The 21,305-nt window shown below is 42.0% G+C and overlaps 1 protein-coding gene across 5 annotated transcripts in view; it reads right to left on the reverse strand.

The window, feature by feature from the left end:
• Positions 1-216: 216 nt before the first annotated feature.
• LOC143509922 (NACHT, LRR and PYD domains-containing protein 3-like) overlaps positions 217-21,305 on the reverse strand; it is a 54,963-nt gene continuing 33,874 nt past the window's right edge. For all 5 annotated transcript variants that reach the window (XM_076998809.1, XM_076998811.1, XM_076998808.1 and 2 more), the window contains 7 exons: positions 20,811-20,981; positions 16,467-16,637; positions 12,625-12,798; positions 10,358-10,531; positions 5,062-5,235; positions 4,694-4,740; positions 217-4,582 (listed from right to left, as the gene is read on the reverse strand). In XM_076998809.1, the coding sequence (XP_076854924.1) occupies positions 4,050-4,582; positions 4,694-4,740; positions 5,062-5,235; positions 10,358-10,531; positions 12,625-12,798; positions 16,467-16,637; positions 20,811-20,981 (1,444 nt within the window). In that variant the 3' untranslated portion in view covers positions 217-4,049. The remainder of the gene's footprint in view (positions 4,583-4,693; positions 4,741-5,061; positions 5,236-10,357; positions 10,532-12,624; positions 12,799-16,466; positions 16,638-20,810; positions 20,982-21,305) is intronic.

A 21,305-nucleotide genomic window follows, 5' to 3' on the forward strand; every position in this document is an offset into this window, starting at 1 on the left:
AACTGACCAATCCTGTGCACTTTCATTTTCCTTCCATAGAAGCGAACACACACACACACACACACACACACACACGGCTTTCATTGTGATCATTGTTTTCTGCAATCTGTGTGTGTGAAAGTGTGTGAGGGAAATTGTTATTGTAGAAATCCTTCAGGCATTACATTCATGCTGTATACATTGCATTTACATTGGTCAAACACACAGAAAACCCAGTTTTCACACATGTACACCTTTAATGTGTATATTTCTAAAACGAGTTGGATGTGGTTATGATTCCACAGCATGTGTAACATAGAACAGGATTTATATCATATACTGTATACAGAAGTCAACTGCAGCTCAACAGTCCTTTACTGGAGCATCAAAGTGCTGATTTACAGACTGTCATTTCCATTAAAGAAATTTACAAAAAAAGGGAACTTCAAAGCTAAAAGCAATTCTGTCTTACACTCCAAACAATAGAATCCTTTTGATGAGCAGTGGCTTAATACCTTTGGTCCAGATATATGAGCCACAATGAATAATTTAATGAATAAATGGAGTTTATTGATGAATTAATATAAACAGTTTTAAACATCAGAATGCATAGTCAACGACATTGTGATTTAAGAATTGAAGAGGTAATCATCTTAATAATGTTTCCAATGTTGTTACACAGTCTATAGTGATACTGGAAAGACATGAGTGCGAAAATAATTTGATAAGTAAATTATACATTGCACAACATAGAAGACATTATAAATTGACATAGAGACTCATGTATAACAGTCACAAATTAACCTAAAAAAGTAAAATAAATGTTATGTGGTTTTATATTAAGAAATTACATATAAGCTTAAGTGATATCCCATTCCTAATCACTCGCTACACTTCTTGGCTCTGACCGAAACCTGGATCACTCCAGAGAACTCTGCAACTCCGGCTGCTCTGTCCTTGGCCTTCTCATTCACCCATTCCCCACGACGCCTTGGAAAGGGAGGTGGCACAGGTCTACTTTTATCTCCAGAGTGGCGTTTCACCCAACTCTCCTTTTCAGCTCTTTCAATTTCTTCCTTTGAGTTCCATGCTATCACTGTATCCTACCCCACTATTCTTCACATCATTGTGATTTATCGCCCTCCAGGTTCCCTTGAGAACTTCATTGACGAACTTGATACCCTCCTTAGTCAATTCACCATTGAAGCAAACCCCCTCATTCTCCTTGGAGACATCAACCTTCCATCCGACAAACTTAAATCATCTTGCATCCTTCCACTGCTGTCGTCATTTGACCTCACCATCAACCCATCCACTGCGACTCATAGAGCAGGCAACATTCTGGACTTAGTCTTTACATGAGACACCGGAACATCGGACATCACAGTCACCCCACTCCACCTGTCAGACCATCACCTTTTATCCTTTTCTTTCCCCCTCCCTGCCATCTCCACTCACACTTCCCCTGTACATTCTTCTTACTTTCACCCAAGTTTGCACTCCATCAATCCCTCAGCCCTTGCTACCACTATTTTGTCCTCCCTTCCTCATCAGAATTGTCTGTCTTCTCTCTCGCTGGACACAATTACTGATACTTTCCTCTCTACGCTCTCTTCATCCATCAATCTTCTGTGTCCTCCCTCCCTCAGGTTTAAGAGATCTGTTCCATCCACCCCCGGCTAACTGAAGTGCTTCGCACCCACAGGAGAGATCTAAGAACTGCAGAGAGAAGGTGGAAGAGAAGTCGCCTAGATTCAGACCTCTGCTCGTATCAATCTCTCCTTTCAAAGTTCTCACTGGAAGTCACATCAGCAAAGTCAGCCTACTACAGAAAGAAATTTGAATCATCTGCATCCAACCCACGCAAGCTATTCAGTATTTTTTCTTCACTCCTTAACCCTCCCTCACCCTCTCCTCCATCCTCTCTCACTCCTGAGGATTTTGTCATCTTCTTTGAAGAGAAGATTGCAGCAGTCCGTCAGTCCTTCTCCCCAGCTCCCAACCTTCCTACTAGTACCCCTAACCCAACACTCAACTCCTTGGCTTCTTCTCCTTGGCTCTCTCCTCAGACAAGATACATCAACTTCTGACTTCCAGCAATCCTACTACATGCCCACTGGATCCAATTCCTTCCACTCTTTTCCAAAATATGTCAAGAGAACTCCTTCCGTTCATCTCGGCAATCATCAACAACTCCTTAGTTTTGGGTCATGTGCCTACCGTGTTCAAGATGGCAAGGGTGGTACCAATCCTGAAAAAAGCAACACTAGACACCTCTGACATGAACAACTACAGACCGGTATCACTTCTTTCTTTTCTATCAAAAACTCTGGAGTGAGCAGTCTATGACCAATTATCTCTCTTCCTCACCCAGAACCAACTCCATGATCCTAATCAGTCTGGCTTCAAACGGGCACACTCAACAGAAACTGCCCTCAAAGCAGTGACCGAGAAGCTCCATGCTGCCAAGGCTAACAAGCTATCATCAGTTTTAATTCTTCTAGATCTTTCTGCAGCCTTTGACACTGTCAACCACATCCTCCTCTCTGTTCTTTCTAGCCTAGGTGTGACTGGCTCTGCTTAGAAATGGTTCCAGTCATACCTTGAAGACCGTTCCTATCAGGTAACATGGAGAGGATCTACATCCAATCCATGTAAACTTTCCACTGGAGTCCCCCAAGGCTCGGTCCTAAGCCCTCTTCTCTTCTCTTTATGTACTCGTTCCCTTGGTGACATTATTTTGTCTCATGGTTTCTATTATCATTGCTATGCTGATGACACCCAGCTAATTCTTTCCTTCCCTCATTCTGACACCCAGGTCTCTAGGCATATCTCGGCATGCTTGGCAGATATTGCTTCATGGATGACTGCTCACCACTTGAAGCTCAACCCTAGCAAAACTGAGCTTTTGTACATTCCAGGAACCCCAAACCCACACAACGACCTCACAGTTTCCTTTGAGAACATCTTGTTAACACCATCAGAAACTGCTCGAAGCCTGGGTGTAACGTTGGACAACGAGTTGTCCTTCTCAACACATGTTTCAAAGCTGACCAGATCCTGCAGATTTCTCCTCTACAACATACGGAGAATACGACCCCTCCTTTCACAGGAAGCTACTCAAGTGCTTGTGCAGTCTCTAGTAATCTCTAAGCTGGACTACTGCAACTCCCTACTTGCAGGTCTTCCTCTACGGGTCATCAGACCTCTACAACTGATTCAGAATGCTGCAGCACGACTGGTTTTCAATCTACCAAAGTTCTCACATGTGACTCTTCTACTACGCTCTCTTCACTGGCTTCCAGTAGCGGCACGCATCAGATATAAAACCTTGATGCTTGCTTACAAAGCCAAAAATGGACTGGCCCCTCCCTACATGATGTCCATGGTCAAAAGCCGATCCGTACAGCGAGCACTCAGAACCTCAAGCTTGGCTCGACTAGAAACACCATGTTTAAAGTCTCATGGAAGACAAAGCTCCAGACTATTCTCCACCCTGGCTCCAAGATGGTGGAACGATCTTCCATTAGCTGCGAGGACTGCAGAGTCTATTGCTATCTTCAAGCGTAGACTGAAGACTCACCTGTTTGTTGAGTTCTTACCAGAGCACTAACTCAGCTGATACCACTTGCCGTTGTTCTTAAATTGTATGTCTGTCTATGGTTATTTGTGCTTCTTGGCAAATGCCTAACTTGCAAACACTAGGTAATGATAGTGACTCCTGTAGTTTAGTAGTAGTCTGACTCAATGGTGTCTTGAATTCTGGCCTATCTGTACTATTTCCTAGGATGTATTCTGTGATCAGAAGCAAAGCACTTTGTAAGTCGCTCTGGATAAGAGCGTCTGCTAAATGCCGTAAATGTAACCAAAACAAACAAAAGCAGAACACAGTAAACTACACCCTCTTCATTGGATTTATAGATGGACCCAGGACACATGTGAAAAATGTACTTATTCACTTAATTCAGTTGATATAGCTTTAGAAAATCATGTGTATCACCAGAGAAGTGTGTGTATCCCTGCAGACTCAGGAGTTCATCCAGGACATAGGAGGATATTCTAGCTCACACTCAAACAATCACTGAAGTGTCAGACTCCCAAACCCTAAACCCTGCATAAAGGGGCTCAGTGAATGCGGAGTAGAATGTGTACAAGTGGGTGAGTGTGTGTGTGTGTGAGGAGACGCTGTAGAAGGACAGAGTGCCGGCCGGCTCGTCCAGATACACCCCTACTCTATTGGAACTGGAGGGGGGGGCAGGGATGACAGTTTCCTTCTTATTGTGACAGAAACTGTAACTGTTATTTGAATAGAACAGCCTCCAAGACTTTATATTGTATCCAAACCTACAGTCATAACTGCGTCCTTTCCTGCCGATTCCTTTATATGCCACGGCTATAAGAGCATCTCCTCTACTCCACTCAACCTCCCAGTAACAGCGTCCAGACAGACTCTCTCTACACAGCACCTGCTTCCAGACATCAAATCTGTCTGGATGATCAGGATATGACTGATGCTCCATCACACACGTCACCTTTCTGTTCCCCTCAGACAGACAGAGACGTGGGTGTGCTGTGTTTGGATCCAGTGTGAGCTCACACACATCTGCACAAAAGAAGAGACATTAGAGTAGAGGACAAAAATACACTGTGTGTGTGTTTATTTTTGTGTTGTGTTGTGTGTTGTTTTTTACATTACACTCTGACTGCTGCTTACATTTTCTTAGTCCTGTTTTGATTCTGATCTTCCCTGCATGCTCCACCCTACAGAAACACACACAGAAACACACACACCGTGTAATTTCAGATCGTATTTTCCAAGGGTTACCATAGCATTAGAGGGCAGTATTAACATACTAACCTGAACATATACGGTCAGACTTTGTCACTGGTGCTTTTACAACTATTACAAATTATTTTTTTCAATTCTGAATTTACTTTTTAAAAAACACACAAATAATAATGGTAAGAAAGCTTGTAATGCTAATGCTAACATTCCTGCTCCGCTTCCTGCTCTACTGTGTATGAGTGCAAGTTCTATTTATGAGCAAATGATCAGAGCAAGAACAGAAGATTCTTACATACCTGAGTGTTTCCAGTGTGTTGTGGGGATCCTCCTGTCTAGTAGAGAGCAGCTTCATTCCTGAGTGTCCTGGGTGGTTATAAGTCAAATCCAGTTCTTTCAGGTGTGAGGGGTTTGAACTAAGAGCTGAAGCTAGAGAAGAACAGCCTTCCTCTGTGACCAAACAACCAGACAATCTGCAGAAAGGAGACGAGAAAGAGACAGTGAGGGAGATGCATTTCCAGAGCAGCCTGCATGGGGAGCTAAAGAGGCAAATAACTGTAGTGGAGGCCTCATCTCTAGTTCCTGAAAAAAGAAAACTCTTCCTGTATTACGCACTCTGTGTATGTACACTATATTGTACATACATGTACACTGCTTTCACTCCCTGGTTTTTTTTCTTAGCTTCTCTGTCTCGTTTCAGTACCTTGACACTGCTCTTCGAATTTGAACAAAGAAAAAGGAACTGATTAAGTGGTCTCTCAACGCAATTGACACAATTTTTTCCACAAGGTGTCATGGTGCGAGAGAACCCACATGTCTGGATTCGTTCTCAGGTGGATATGTGCTCGACTCGTGGGAGACGTGGCATAGTTTGTGTCTCGTGCCTCTCTCCATGGAAGATGTTGAGGACGTGTTTCTATTTGGAACTTTGATCACTGGGTTTCTGTTGATTGGATTAGGCATTGCACTGGTGTATCAGGAAATTAAAAGAGTGGGGTCAATTCTCGAACACCCGCAAAAATTGCCCAACATGATTGATGCAATGGGTAGAGCTGTCGGAACGCAGACTGTTAGTAAAAGCTTTGATTCGATCATGGAGGGTCTCAGTGCTCTACATGCGAAGTTGGATCCTCCTAATGTTTATTTCTCTATGTTTCTCCCCCCATTCTCTGAAACGGTGGTGCATCCCTGATGCAGCAGCCGCTCTGGTTTCCCAGTGCTTTACACCGAGGCACCAGAGGAATGCTCTATACTTGTACAATGTGTATGAAAATAAAGCTATTCACTATTGCCAAAAGTATTCACTCACCCATCCAAACTGTACACCGTTTTTACAAACATTTATGAAAGACAGGGTCGCTCTCAGGCACTCAGTGAATTCCATCATGTAACTGATAGGATGCCACCTGTCCAACAAATCCAGTCGTGAAATTTCCTCACTCCTAAATATTCCACAGTCAGCTGTCAGCTGTATTATAATAAAATGGAAGTGTTTGGGAATGACAGCAACTCAGCCATGAAGTGGTAGGCCACGTAATCTGATGGAGTGGGGTCAGTGGATGCTGAAGCACATATTACAGACATACAACCTTCATGTGGCATTCAAATTAGCTTAAGAACAGTGCACAGAGAGCTTCATGGAATGGGTTTTCGTGGTCGAGCAGCTGCATCCAAGCCATACATCACCAAGTGCAATGCAAAGCGTCAGATGCAGTGGTGTAAAGCATGCCGGCACTGGAATCTAGAGCAGTGGAGGTGCGTTCTCTGGAGTGACTAATAGTGCTTCTCCATCTGGCAGTCTGAGGAGTTTGGGTTTGGCGGTTGCCGGGAGAACGGTACTTGTCTGACTGCATTGTGCCAAGTACGGGTGACCTGCAATAGTCGCTGATTCGACTATAGTCGACTATACCCCCTAGTCGACTATGAACATCATAGTCGAATGTACCATTCTAACTGCATGGAGGTGCCCAAGGATGTAGCTAAGCATTAGTTGTTACATGAAATGTCTTTGTTTTCGTTATATATAGCCTTTTGTCAAATAAAATCATCCTAATTTCTGTTAATAAATATTTTTAAATGTTTGCGCATTAACAATAGGCATCTTCCTTACTACACATTAATAAATCACACCCTGCAGTTGCACAATCCAAAGCAGCGGAGCTGAACGCGCTACAGAATACGCAGCATCTACCGAGATTATAATGGCTACTAAAAAAACTTCAAAAGTATTTTGAAAAAGATAAAGATGAATCAAACAAAGTAAAGTGCAAGTTATGTCATCAACATCTTTCATTTCGCACGACAACAACCAACATAGCATACCATTAAAAACGCGTAAGGCGAAAAAACAAACAGTTCACCAACATGACTGTGCACCAGTGCACAAAGCAAGGTCCATAAAGACACAGTCTGGTGTGGATGAACACACAGACACAGAGTCCTGACCTCAACCCGATAGAACACCTTTGGGATGAATTAGAACGGAGATTGAGAGCCAGGCCTTCTCATCCAACATCAGTATGTGACCTCACAAATGCGCTTCTGGAAGAATGGTCAAAAATCCCCATAAACACACTCCTAAAGCGTGTGGACAGCCTTCACCAGAAGAGTTGAAGCTGTTCTAGCTGCAAAGGGTGGACCAACGTCATATTGAACCCTATGGATTAGGAATGGGATATCACTTAAGCTCATATGTGAGTCAAGGAGGGTGAATGAATACTTTTGGCAATATAGTGTATGTATTACAATCTGTATGTATATGTGTATGTATTTATTACACTATCATGCCTGGCTCCGCCTGCCATCTGTCTGTCTGTCTTATTTTCATGTTCCTAGTCCTGCCTCTGATTCGGTTTTCCTTGTTTTCCCTTTTGATCTGTCTTTCTGTCTTAGTTATTGTCTAAGCTTAGTGATTGTTATTAAGCTCTGTGTTTGGAGTCTTTGGTTACAGATCATTGTGGTTGTAAGTATGCTACATTCGCTTATGCCTGTTTATGTGTTTATTGATAGTTGTGCCTGGCTCTGTTCTGTTAAGTGCTTTCTGTAGTTTAGTCATGTGTACGTGAGTTGGTTATTGTTCTTTGTCTGATGGATTCTCTGGTAATGACCTGGACTGTTTTCATGACTAATGGATTTGCCCATAATAAATCTCACTCTTCTCAGCACGTGTCCGCATGTTTACTCATAACTCCGACTACAACAACCTCCAGAAGCCATCGAAAGACCTTTTCGACTCTCAAAAAACATAAAAAAAAAAAAAAATACATCGTCTCCCTGCTACTCTATGCCTGTTGCATTACATACTAGAGGTGTGCCAAAAAATCGATTCATATATCAAAAATGGATTTTCATTTACTACGATTCAGAATCAATTTTAAATGTCCCAAAATCGATTCTAAGTCGTGGTGAAGTCTCGCGTTATGTAATTACAAAATTACGCGAGACTTTACGCAGCAGGTTCTGGGACACACTCATGCGGTTCAAAACAGATGGAGGAAAGAGATATTCAACCTGTCCGGTCTTCATTTAAGGCAAAAATATGGGTTCATTTTGGTTTTTACCGAATGCCGGGGAAGACCAAACTGGACACAATGTAGCTCGTGTGCAAGGCTTGTGTAACGCGGTGAGCACGGGAGCGTTAATATAGAGAAGGGTGAGAAATAATATAGAGAAGGGTGGACCCAAGTGCCGGTTCGCAAGATCAAGACGTTTGACACTCGTCAAATGTATTAGCGAGAGGGAAACACGCACAGCGACCCAGAAAGAACAAACAAAACAACACGGAAGACTCGACGCGCAAGAGAATATAAACCAAAACTGTGAGGGCATGGAGTAAATAGAAACAAAAAAACAACGCGGAAAATACAACGCGTGAAAAATAACACTCAACCGTAGTGAGACGGGAGGAAGAAACAAAATAACAACAGTAACTAAAAACAGCGCGGATAAATGCAATGTGAAAACGAAACCAAGGACGCCAGCAGAAGTAACTGGCAAAAAACGCCGCAGCAAAATAAAACCCTTCCTAAAAATAAAGGCAAAACGGATAGGAAGAAATACAGGATTGGGAAAACTTGATGGGTCAGGAAGCGACGCAGAAGATAGATACTCGAATAAGTAAAGAGAAAGCATAACAGAGAGAGGTGGCGAGACCATTAAACGATAAGCAATCACAGAGAAAGCAGAGACTGGCTGAGAACGTACGGTTACGCCGGTTTAGTCTGGGACTGACTCTGGTGCCCCTAGCAACGGCTGGGGGAACTGCATCCGAGCCAGCCCTGACAGCTCGCAAAATGAAGCTCAAGAATTTTGGTAACACAACAAAAACCATTTTATTTTACCAAAGCACTTTATTTTTGTTAATTAAATGTGAAAGACACTTAATTTTCTGTATTTGTCATTCTGTCTTGCAAAGCAGACTGTAGTAGATCATGCAGATTTTATAGACTGAAGCAGACATTTTTATAAATCAAATCGTTTTTTGAATCGAAAATCATTTTGAATCGAATCGTGGCCCCCAAAATCGGAATCGAATCGAATCGTGAGATAGTAAACGATTCCCACCCCTATTACATACACTCTGTGTGTGTATGTATTACATACTCTGTGTATTTATGTATTACAGTATGTATGTATGTATTACACACTGCATGTGTATGTAATACACTCTGTGTATGTATGTATTACACAATCTGTGTGTGTGTGTATTATACACTCTGTCTCAAAAGGTAGTAAACACCCATATTAGTGCTGGGCGGTATGACCAAAAATCTATATCATGGTATTTTTCGAAATTATATTGGTTTCATGGTATTTGACAGGTTTTCCCCCTATACATGATGTGTTTACTGCATTGATTACGAAAAGAATTATGGAGGATTTGGGTAAATCTTACATATGAGCAACACGAAGGAATGGGTGTCAGAATGCGAAGGTAAATGTACAAGGGAGCAGGCTACTACGGACAATGAGGGAAAAAGAACATAAGGATTAACCAATACGATATGAAAACAAACAGCCAAAGCAAGGTGGAGAGGGAAACAGCTAAAACTCTTAATGAAAACTAACAGGAATGCCACAGGGGGTTATAAACTGTAGGTTTATACAACTTATGTGATCCAGCTACACGTAATATTATAAACTGCACACCAGTTAATAGCAAATAAGAGATATTTAGACACAAAGTAGACAGGGCTGTTTGCCAATAGTTGTATTGTACTGAAATGTCCCAAATATCTTACCTTTAATTAAATAACATAATATTTAAACAAATAAATAACAACAGTGGTCGAATACTGAGGAGATGGCGCAGCAATGAAAAGCATCTCTTGAAAAACAATTAACGACCATGCTGCGCTCCGGACACTTGAAGGCTATTTAAACCGGCGTGGCCAGTATATGACAGATTCATATGATAACAAAAATAAACACCTGTTTTCTGTGCGAACTGGTATACCACTCAGCACTACCCCATATAAAAGTGTTAGGCCGTCGGCTCCTCCCATTCCTGATGAACTTTCATCAAAACATCTGACTGAATGCTAACAACAACAATTCTGTATTTAAGATGAACACAGAATAAATTCAGATGCTCACCTGAGAATCTCCAATTTACACTGTGAACTCTTCAGTCCAGCACAGAGCTGCTCCACTCCTGAATCCATCAGATCATTATTATTAATTTCCAGCTCTCTCAGTGAGGAGTTTTCTCTTTGTAGAACTGACTTGAGAAATTTGCAAGACCTTTCAGTGAGACCACAACCAGACAATCTGCAAAGAAAGAATAAAAACAGTACAAAGGGCAGCTAGGTCATAGAATACTGAATTATAGATCTCAATTACTGTAAAAAGTGACCAATATGATCTCTGAAAATGCATGATCAGATCTGTTCAAAAGTCCCCTTGGTGATGCCTAGCCAAATGTTCTTGATTTTGGTCTTGTTCTTACTCTACACTGCTGTAAGAATGAACCACTATCAGCCAATCTTATCACATAAAAACCATTAAGGAATTTAAGAATTCACACACACACACACACACACACACACACACACACACACACACTTGGGGTTTCCCTGTTAGTCACATGACTCCATAATATAACTGGCAAAATTACAAGAATTTCATTCATCAGCCTAAAATGGAAAAATGGCTGAATCCAATGGAATATAGTAAAAATGTCAAATTTCACTACTTTTCAATCTGTCTATGCATTTAATTTCATCCTCTTTTCTAAAACATGGATAGACTTTTATATTTTTTTAGCAGCAATTCAATTTTGACATTTCAAAATGCATGGTTTTATACTGTAACTGCAGTGAGATCAAAAAACGTGGTTTCAATGGAAGTCAATGGAAGGGGCATTTTTGGCCACGAAGGTGTTCAGAGGGAATATGTGGCAGGGCCGGCGCCAGAACATATACAGTGAGGGGGCGTCAGAAATGTTCGGGGGGGGGGCGAACGTAAGTTGTTGAGCGGGGGGGTGCGTGTAACGATTGTCGAGCGGCAACGATTTTTGTGGGTTTTTTAAACGAATAATTAATCATTCATGTAATTAAACTGTCATTTAAAATATTAAAATTCTGGAAATGATTGAATATTTGATCATTTTGATCAGGGCTGAAGTAGATTAAGTGATTTATGAAAAAAAAGCAAAAAAAAAATGTTGACATATGAGGATTTTATTGCTGATTTTGTGCATGTACATTTTTGCCACAAAGGTGTCCAAAGGGTGCAAAATATGAAATCTGGCACTACATAAAAAATAATAATGCAATCAAAACAATTTTGTTACTAATCTTTGCCATATCTAAGACTCTAATTACCACCAATGCCCCATCTGTCTACTGTTTGTTTTATGGAAAATAATCAATTTTTTGTGTTTTTTTTCCAAAAAAATTGCAATACTTCAAATAATTTAACTGTCATTTAAGGGGTTAAAATCCTGAAAATAATTTCATGTTTGGTAGTTTTGAGTAGGTCTGAAATTGATTGTGATTTATGAAAAAAAAGCAAGATAAAATATTGATGTATTATGATTTAAGAGCAGTTTTTTGGTGCGTGTACATTTTTGCCACGAAGGTGTCCAGAGGGTGCAAAATTTGAGGAGGGCATGAGGGTTAAGTCAGTTTCGGTTCATTTATTGTCTCTTCTCTATGTTGTTATTTGCATTTTTGCTTGTGTTTACATACTCCTTACTTACTTACCTCCTTGTGTTTAGTCGGCTGCCCTCTTTATTTAATAAATTATTCAAAACCCTGCACCTATTTCTTCTGTAAAGCACTTTGAGTTGCATGCATGTATGAAAGACTATTATTAATTATTATTAGTTGTCATGGTAACAGCTCCGGACCCCTCCTTGTGGACATGTTATTATGTTGTCTGCGTCTAGTTATGTCCATGTTTGTAGTTACGTGGGTGTGGGTCGTTTGTGTTCGTTAGTCTCACCTGTGCCTTGTCTCGTGATCACGGAGGAATGTGTTATTCACCTATTTTATGTGCGTTCATGCAATGTCTCGTGCTCGTCTTTGTCTAAAGTTCGTGCCTGAGTGAGTTGCTTATGTTTAAATGCTTGCGCTACCGCGCTAAACTTCAGTATGTGTCATATTAAAGTTCTGTTTCACCACAATCTCTTCGTCGTGCCTGCCTCCTCTGCACGTTACATTAGTTATATTATTATTAGACAAAGATTATTACTTGCCCATTTGAACAGAAAAAGAACAATTCCAGTGTGAACCTACATTTTCTTGTATATGTTTTATGTTCAATTTATTACAAGGAAACTGACTATTTTAAAATTTCTCCATAGTGTCATCACATCGACGTTACTTTTTCCATTCAACAACAAATTCATATAAACTCACCTGAGAATCTCCAGTTTACAGTGTGAACTCTTCAGTCCAGCACAGAGCTGCTCCAGTCCTGAATCATTCAGGTCATTGTTATTCATGTTTAGCTCTTTCAGCAAGGAGTTTTCTGTTTGTAGAACTGATGCAAGAGATTTACATGACTTTTCAGTGAGACAACAGCCAGATAATCTGCAAAAGAATAAATACAGTACCAAGTGCAGTTAAATAAGAGGTTCCTGAATTACACTGAATTGCTGCTAAAAATATATAAAAATCTATCCATGTTTTAGAAAAGAAGATGAAATTAAATGCATAGACAGTTTGAAAAGTAGTAGAGCGGCCTGCAGGAGGCAGCATGAAAGGCTTCACTTTGTACTTTATTATAAACGACTGATATGGTGAGGTCTCCATTCCTCACAGTCAGTTTATTCTACACCGTGAAATGTACATCCAATAATAAAGCTTTGCAGATATTTGTTTTTGCCTGAAGGATGGCAAGATAAGATAATGTATTTGATCTGATTGTGGGTTGCCATCAAAATGTAGCATGTATATTTTATATGCTTCATTTAGTGTTCCCTCTAGTGTGCTGAATCAAACATACTGTAAATGTAGTGGAGTTGTTCTCTCATCTCTGCTTCCTGAAAAATTAATGTAATTGTCACGTTGTGGGGGGGCCCCCTACCGGTCGCCCCCGGTTACAGCGGCAGCGGTCCTGTTTTTGGTCATGTGATGTTCGTCCCTTAGGTGGGCGGGACCCGTGATCCGTCTCACCTGAGGGTCGTTTGTTTGTCTATATATGTCTTGTCTTTGTACCAGTTGACTGCTGGTTATTATTTCCTTCATTTGGAACAATGCACGGGTTTTTGGTTTGCACACTTTCTATTAAACCATCCTCTTTCCCTGAGACTTGGCGTGATCGCTTCCTTTTTGAGTTGCTCACCCTGCCCGTCACAGAATAACCAGCCACCTTCGGAAGCCGCCAGTCTCCTTTGCTTTCTCCTTCGTTCGTGGTCATGTCTCGTGGTAAGTGTTTGTCTACGTGCTGTGTGTTTGTCGTGTATTGTCTGAGAGAGTGTTGAGTCTGTCCCCACTCGTCCCGCCGTGTTTAAATGTTGTTTGTGTTTAAACCCGTAAATCACACGGCGGTGACTAGAGCTGGGGACCGGTAGACTCCGCTCTCGCCCAGCGAAACTACCGGTGCCTCACATTGCGCACGTCCGTTGTCCGTTATCGTCTGTGTGTGTATGTACGTTGTAGTGTTTTGTTTTAATAACGACGCGGACGTGAGCGAGTGTGTGTGTGCCGTGGTGTGTGTTTCGCTGGTGGTGTTCGTGTGTGTATGTAGTCGGATCCACCGGTGCGTGCCGCACGCTAGACCGCGTTAGACGCGAGGGTCTCTCGGTGCCTTTTGCCTCGCTCACCCGATATCCCGTGGTGACGGGGGTGAGCGCTTGCGAGCCCGAGAGACGCGTCGCTGTGGGTGTGACGCGCAAGCCGCTCGCGTATAGCTCTCTCTCTCTAAAGATCTGCGGATCCCGTTGGGAAAACGGTGAGAGAGAGCTGGAGTAGGCGCATCACGCTCCACAGAGCGCGCGCATCGGTGGGTCCTGTCCATTTGTTTGTGTTCTGTCTTTGCGTGTTCGTTTTGTCCTAGAGTGTAGCGTGCTTTGTTTTATGTAATTCCTCTCTTGCACCCCTCTTCACGGTGTGTGGGGAGGGGCCCATTAGAGGTCCCGTGCCAAGGGCATCCTGGGTGCGTGTATGTTGTGTCTGTGTTTTTGTTTTGTTATTCCCCAGAGGGGCCCCCCTAAATATGTTTTTGGGGGGGAGCTATGGGGTTCCTGAGCCACGACATGTGGCTCAGAAGGCACTGCTCCATCAGGAGACCTGACCGGTTGGGAAGGACCCCTGAGCAAAGAGGAGCCCCTGTACCCCTTTGTAGGCGGAGGAAGCCTGGGGTGTAAGGACAGAGTGTCTCCTCATGCCAAGAAGGGGTCCCTTCCCCCCTGTGTAAAAGGGGGTCAGTGGTCGGAGCAGTGCGCGTTTTGTGTTGTGTTGTCTGTGTGCGTTTGTGTGTGATGTGTTGCAGGTCGCTCCTGGTGGTGGACTGCGGTTCTCCCGGACCTAGTGGGGTCTCCAGGAGGAGACCCTCTCCTTCGAGCTCGGAGTGACCAGCGTGTCCCTGTTGCGGATTGCCAGGGCCCTGGCGCTCCTGGGTTGGGTGGAGGAGTCCACCTTGAGATGAGGGGCCCCGGGGAGGGGTTCACTCCCCAGGAGTCTGGGGTGACCCCTAGCGAAAGGGCAGGGGTCAGCTCCGAGCGAGGAGGTAGGTTCGGGAGGTGGTTGGTGGAAGCCTTGGCCGCACCCCAGTGTGGCGGCCTGCACACATCCACACCTGTGACGTGTGTTGGGCCATGTGCTCCCGGTCCGCACACAGCAGTGGGGCTTAAGCGGCCTAAGGCCGGTTAGGGCGCGAGGGCCCTGTGACCGACCGGGGTGTGGTTATCGTCTTGTTGACGGCCCAGTCGGTCCAGGGTCCCGCCCAGGAGGCGAGCTAACCTATGTGTTTTATGTTTTCAGCTCCAGGACTGCAGGGAACGGGTCCCTGCCTTGTCTGTGTCCTGTGACGAGGAGCTTATGTGTTTTGTGTTTTAGCTCAGGACGGCAGGGAACGGGTCCCTGTCTTGTCCCCGCCCTCCCGCCCCTTTGTTGTGTTTTGTGTGCTGCCGCTGTAAGCCGCACATCCGGAGGGGAGTGCGACTTTGGTGGGGGGGTCTGTCACGTTGTGGGGGGGCCCCCTACCGGTCGCCCCCGGTTACAGCGGCAGCGGTCCTGTTTTTGGTCACGTGATGTTCGTCCCTCAGGTGGGCGGGACCCGTGATCCGTCTCACCTGAGGGTCGTTTGTTCGTCTATATATGTCTTGTCTTTGTACCAGTTGACTGCTGGTTATTATTTCCTTCATTTGGAACAATGCACTGGTTTTTGGTTTGCACACTTTCTATTAAACCATCCTCTTTCCCTGAGACTTGGAGTGATTGCTTCCTTTTTGAGTTGCTCACCCTGCCCGTCACAGTAATCCTATAATGTCTGCCTGTTTTAGACACATTATAGACATAGTGATGTGTGTCCTGTTACTGTTTTTGGCTTTTCTTTATGTTTTGTAGCTGATGTCACGATACAGAGGCCCCCTGCCAGCTGCCTCCGTCCGCAGCAGTTTATGCTGTCCTGTTGTTGTGTTCATCCCTCAGGTAGGCAGAGCCCATTAGGATTCCCAACACCTGAGGGTCGTTTGTCTGTCTATATATGTTTTGTCTTTGTACCAACTGACTGCTGGTTATTGTATCCTTTATTTGGATAATGTCATTGGTTTGCAGTTGGTGCACGTTATTCATTAAATCCTGCATTTTCCCTGAGACTGGCAAGATCGCTTCCTTTTCATTTTGCACTCCTCACCCGTCACAAGTTAAAAACAAATTTAACAGTCATGACTCCCTTTTTTTGAACCTTTAAACCTGTCTGTTTGTCCATAGTCTTTGTTTGTGCTTATGTGTAGTCTTTAAGTCTTTCATCTTCATTAAATGTAATTGTTGTACTTGCACTCTTCACACATTCATGTGTTTTCAGTGTATGTGTGCACTTCTGACTTCATTTTAAATTAGTTGGTTGCTTTGTGTGAGGGTCTCAGCAGGATTGCTAATGTTTTATTGTACTCTATTGTATTTTGCTATGACAATAAAGTAATCTATGGAAAGTGATGTTTGTGTTTTTGAAGACAACACTTCTTTCAAAATTGCTCTGCAGTGTTGTCATACCTTACTGTTTTCATTTAAGAATAAAGTTACAAAAAACTCACCCAAGTATATTCAGTTTACAGTGTGAACTCTTCAGTCCATCACAGAGCTGCTCCACTCCTGAATCCTGCAGGTCATTGTTATTCATCTCTAGCTCTCTCAGTGAGTTTTCTGTTTGTAGAACTGATGTGAAAAATGTGCAAGAGTCCACAGTGAGATCACAGCCAGATAGTCTGCAAATAAAGAATACACACAGTACAAAGTGCAGTTTAGTCAATAGACACGGAATTACACATCTGAATTACACATAAACATCAAATTTATCTCTTTGTTTTAGAACGGTGAATGGGATTAAATGCATGAACAGATTCAGAAGTAACAGAGCAGCCTGCATAAGATAGCAGCGTGACACGTGAATGTGAATACATGCATACGTGTGATTTACCCCCAAACAAAATACAAATATGAAACTGACTTGCTTTGTAGCTTTTACATTTAATGCTGTACCATATTTATTGTATTTTTAAGAGAACACTGACCTTTTTTTACCATTCTTTTTATTGCAATATTTTAAACAGTACAAAGGGGTGAAATGAAACAAGGCAATGTACCGAAGAAAGAAGATGAAGTAATTTGCATTGAAAAAGTCAAACTGGCATTGGGATTCTTTTCTGTCACAATGTCTCAATGAAGTTAAAATGACCCTTGGACAGCATTACCCATATACGAACAACCATAGACATACACAACCACACACAAACACATACAGACATCTCCACACATGCCCACAAAAGATCAGAAAGTAAATAACATAAGTAAAATACATAAATAAATAAATAGGTTTTTAAAAACAAACAAACAAACAAAAAACAACTGTATGGGGGGAAGAAGAGGGAAACATAGAAAGGAGAGGAAGCAGGCAGATTAGTGAAAATGGACCGTCCGTCTAGTATTTGAAGAGCTTCCTTGTAGTCAGTTCACTCCAGCTGGACCTCATATATACCAGGGTTCCCACACCTTGGTTAACATCAAATTCAAGGACCTTTCAATGACTTTCCAGGACCAACTTCCTCAAATTCAAGGACTGCACCTGGCACCATTTACCTACTGTTACCCCTGAATATGTTGTCAAAAAACGATGTTAATTCAATGCAAATTCAAAAGACCGAATGCCATTTCAAGCCATGCATCCTGAAATGTTCTGTGCATGACATTAAGTGCTGATTAAATGGAAACTTAATTCACACTCAACATGACTGGCAATTTAGCAGTGGACCTGTGAGAAGGTGACATTCACGTAAAGCGACTACACATATGTTAACTACATACAGGAAACACTAGCTTTCGGGGCTGAACAAACAAACAAATTTCTCTACAAGAGAATGACCAAACTTTTGCAAAGTAAAAGTCAGCATAGCCCCTGTAGAATCAATATAATTTTAAATGAACTTGTGCTGGCAAAATAATGTCACGTTGACAGTAGACAAATAATAATAATAATAATACACATATGCATATACACATACAGTACATACTTAAAACAGAGGAGCAAAGCCATATAATGAGATTAGAACTATAGATTTCTAGAGAAATCTGGTGTGAGATGATTCTAGCATTTTCCAAGTTTTTAAATCTACTTAATGAAGAGTAATATGAAATTAATTTATTCATAAAAAGAAAAGAAGGCTTTTAACCACTCCACTTACTGTAGTGAATGTGGTATTTTGCTAAAAGTACGACTATATTTATGGCATCAGAGAAATACGAACTTAAGTTTACCGCATAAAGTAAAATGGTATCAAAAGAAAGAATGTGTAACGAATAGAGGGGCGGGTGTGACGCAAATGCAGATATCAAATGATTTATTACAGAAATGGAACCAAAACACTAAACGCAGGAGAGATAACAAGTGAAACGGTAAGTAGGAAAGGGAAACATGATAACCAAACGGCTGACAGAACGACAAGGAAACGGAACCAATATGAACTGGGGAGAAAACCATAAAACGCTAAACTAATACCGGGATAGCAACAATGACGAGGAGAACACATACACAAAATACTATAAGACAGGACATGAAACTAAGGTGGACTATACGAGCATAAGGCTCAGAGTAACAACGGGAACAGCGGCAAAACAAGAACAAAACCGTAGGGCTACCAACAGCAACTACTCATGACATACACAACCTAGAAATAACAAGGCAACGAAACCGAGGGAAACAACGGAACTAGAGGGAAAAAACCAAGGAGGCTAAAGCAGAGACAATAACATCTAGGACGTTCATGAACAGGGAAACACGAAGGGTAAAGGCAAGGAGAGAGATGGCAAGGAGTACTCACGAAACAAACACACAAGGACCGACACGGAAGTGAAACACCACGGGGAATATATACACAGAGACGGGACGGTGAAACGAGACTCAGGTGTGTGCACTAACGATAAGGGCGTGATAGACAGAGGGAGGAACGAATGGGAGCGGGGAGCTAGGCGGGACCAGGGAGGAGGGAGGGGCTGGACGTGACAGAATGTTAAGTTTGAGATTAATTGAGTTTCTAGTGTCCATGCAAAAACTTTGTGAATGTTGACATGAAAAAACAAATGCTCCTGGAATTCACCTTCTGACTAACAAAAGGTACATGAATCCACATAAAGTTTAAATTTTCTTTCAAGAAACATGGCTACAGGATATATCTTATTTATTATCTTATTTATTATTTTGAAATGAGTCTCTTTTACTTTAGAAGATATGGACCATTTGACAAGCCATTGTGGTTTTATAAATTTGTATTAGGATGTTTCTTGAAAGAATCTCTATTACATCTTTTGTCTTATACCATCAGTGATAATCTTGTTATTACACTTGAAGTCAACTAAGTTAGTCATTCACTTTTAACATGGACATCGAAACAGTCAACTCTGAATATAAAATGACATTTTTGATTAATTGAATTAATGCTAAAGGAATCACTTTGCAAACTTTAAAATCTTTATAACAACTATCATATCAGAGCATATTTTTCAACAAAGGATGAGAAATTTAAAACATTATGACAATCTTTTTCATAGCAATCTTTTGTAAATATTGACTTCCTACCAACTGTGCCCTATTATTCCTTGACCGCAGTATTCATCCATGTGAAATATCAAACCCCCTAATTACTATTCAAGGACCTTCAAGGACGGCTGTCTTTTATGCCTGTTTTCAAAAACTTTTGAACACATTTTTTCAGATTCACAAACTTTCAAAGATTTCAAGGACCCGTGGAAACCTTGGGGTAATGAACCTGGGCGACAGACCAAATTGATCTAAAAGGCGGAACATATTACACTCTGTCAAATGCCTTTTGGTGTCTAGTGTTACAATAATTTCAGGACTTTGTGAAGAATGAGAGTAAAGAATGTTTAATAATCATCTTGTGTTGAAGGAATGGTGTCCTTTCGTGAAGCCAGTTTGATCTTGGTGTATCTAGCCGATTGCAGACGTGTGGCCAAGATCTTTGATAGGATTTTAAGATCGACATTAAGAAGTGAGATTGGCCTATAACTGCTGCATAGAGTTGGGTCTTTATCTTTTTTGAGAAGCAGGGATAGGGAAGCCTCAGTTAGCAATTGAGGGAGCTTTCCATTTAGCAGTGAGTCACTGAAGACCTTTACCAAAATAGGAGATAGCACAGCTGAGAACTTCTTATAGAATTTGGCTGAAAAGCCGTCTGGACCAGGGTGGTGTTGGGAAGGCTTCGCTGAAAATTTCTGAAAGTAGCTCCGTAAAGAAAACTGTAGAGCGCGAACTTTCTATATCCTCCTGTAAGCCTATGATTTTAATGTTATTTCTCCGCGATTGTGATTCCAAGTCTAGTGTCTTAGCCTGTAGCTTAGCACATATCTCTGTTAGCGAGGGACATCAGTCCTCCAGCACCTGAATACGATCGCTTGCAGTGTTCAGGCCTGATTCGAGTGTAGTCGTCCTGTGGCCCAAATCCATCAAAGTGGTCTGTAACTGCTCAAATCGGGCCTCTGGCCATACAGATGGTGTTTCAATGGTCCTCTAAAAGGTGCGTTAGCACTGAAGCCGTAATCTCTTTGCTACGTGCAATTGAAGGATCCGGTTTGGCAAAGGAGTCTTTTCTACTGGCTCTCAGCGTTTTAGAAGCCATTATAAAGTTGGCGGACAGCTCCGAACTAGATTTATGGTCAGCGGGATCAGATAGGGTGGATCAAGTTTGGGTAAATTAGAGATATTAAATGCGTAGATGGAGCATAGACAGTACACCTCCTGTTCCTCATCTGCCATCTTGGAACTTCAACACTGACCTTTTTAAAATAACTCTCAAATAGCTTTCAATAACTGCTCTGCAGTGTCGACACACCTTACAGTTTTAATTCAAGAATTCACAGAAACTCACCTGAGCATATCCAGTTTACAGTGTGAACTCTTCAGTCCAGCACAGAGCTGCTCCACTCCTGAATCTTTCAGGTCATTGTTATTAATCTCCAGCCCTCGCAGTGAGTTTTCTGTTTGTAGAATTGATGTGAGAGATTCACAAGACTCTTCAGTGAGACCACAGCCAGATAGTCTGCAAAGTATGAGTAAATACAGTTTAGCCCAGAAGAGAGCTTGGAAAATATAGTATTTGCATATGACCTAGTGCTTGATGCATACAGACAAAATGTTTATGCCAGTCAAACATTGAATTTGTACTTTAGAAATTTGTACTTTGTACTTGTGAAATTATATAGAAGATATACAGGGGTTGGACAATGAAACTGAAACACCTGTTTTAGACCACAATCATTTATTGGTACGGTGTAGGGCCTCCTTTTGCGGCCAATGCAATGTCAATTCATCTTGGGAATGACGTATACAAGTCCTGCACAGTGGTCAGAGGGATTTTAAAAAC

The sequence above is a fragment of the Brachyhypopomus gauderio genome, chromosome 3 (assembly GCF_052324685.1).
Source record: "Brachyhypopomus gauderio isolate BG-103 chromosome 3, BGAUD_0.2, whole genome shotgun sequence".
NCBI classification, from domain to species: Eukaryota; Metazoa; Chordata; class Actinopteri; order Gymnotiformes; family Hypopomidae; genus Brachyhypopomus; species Brachyhypopomus gauderio.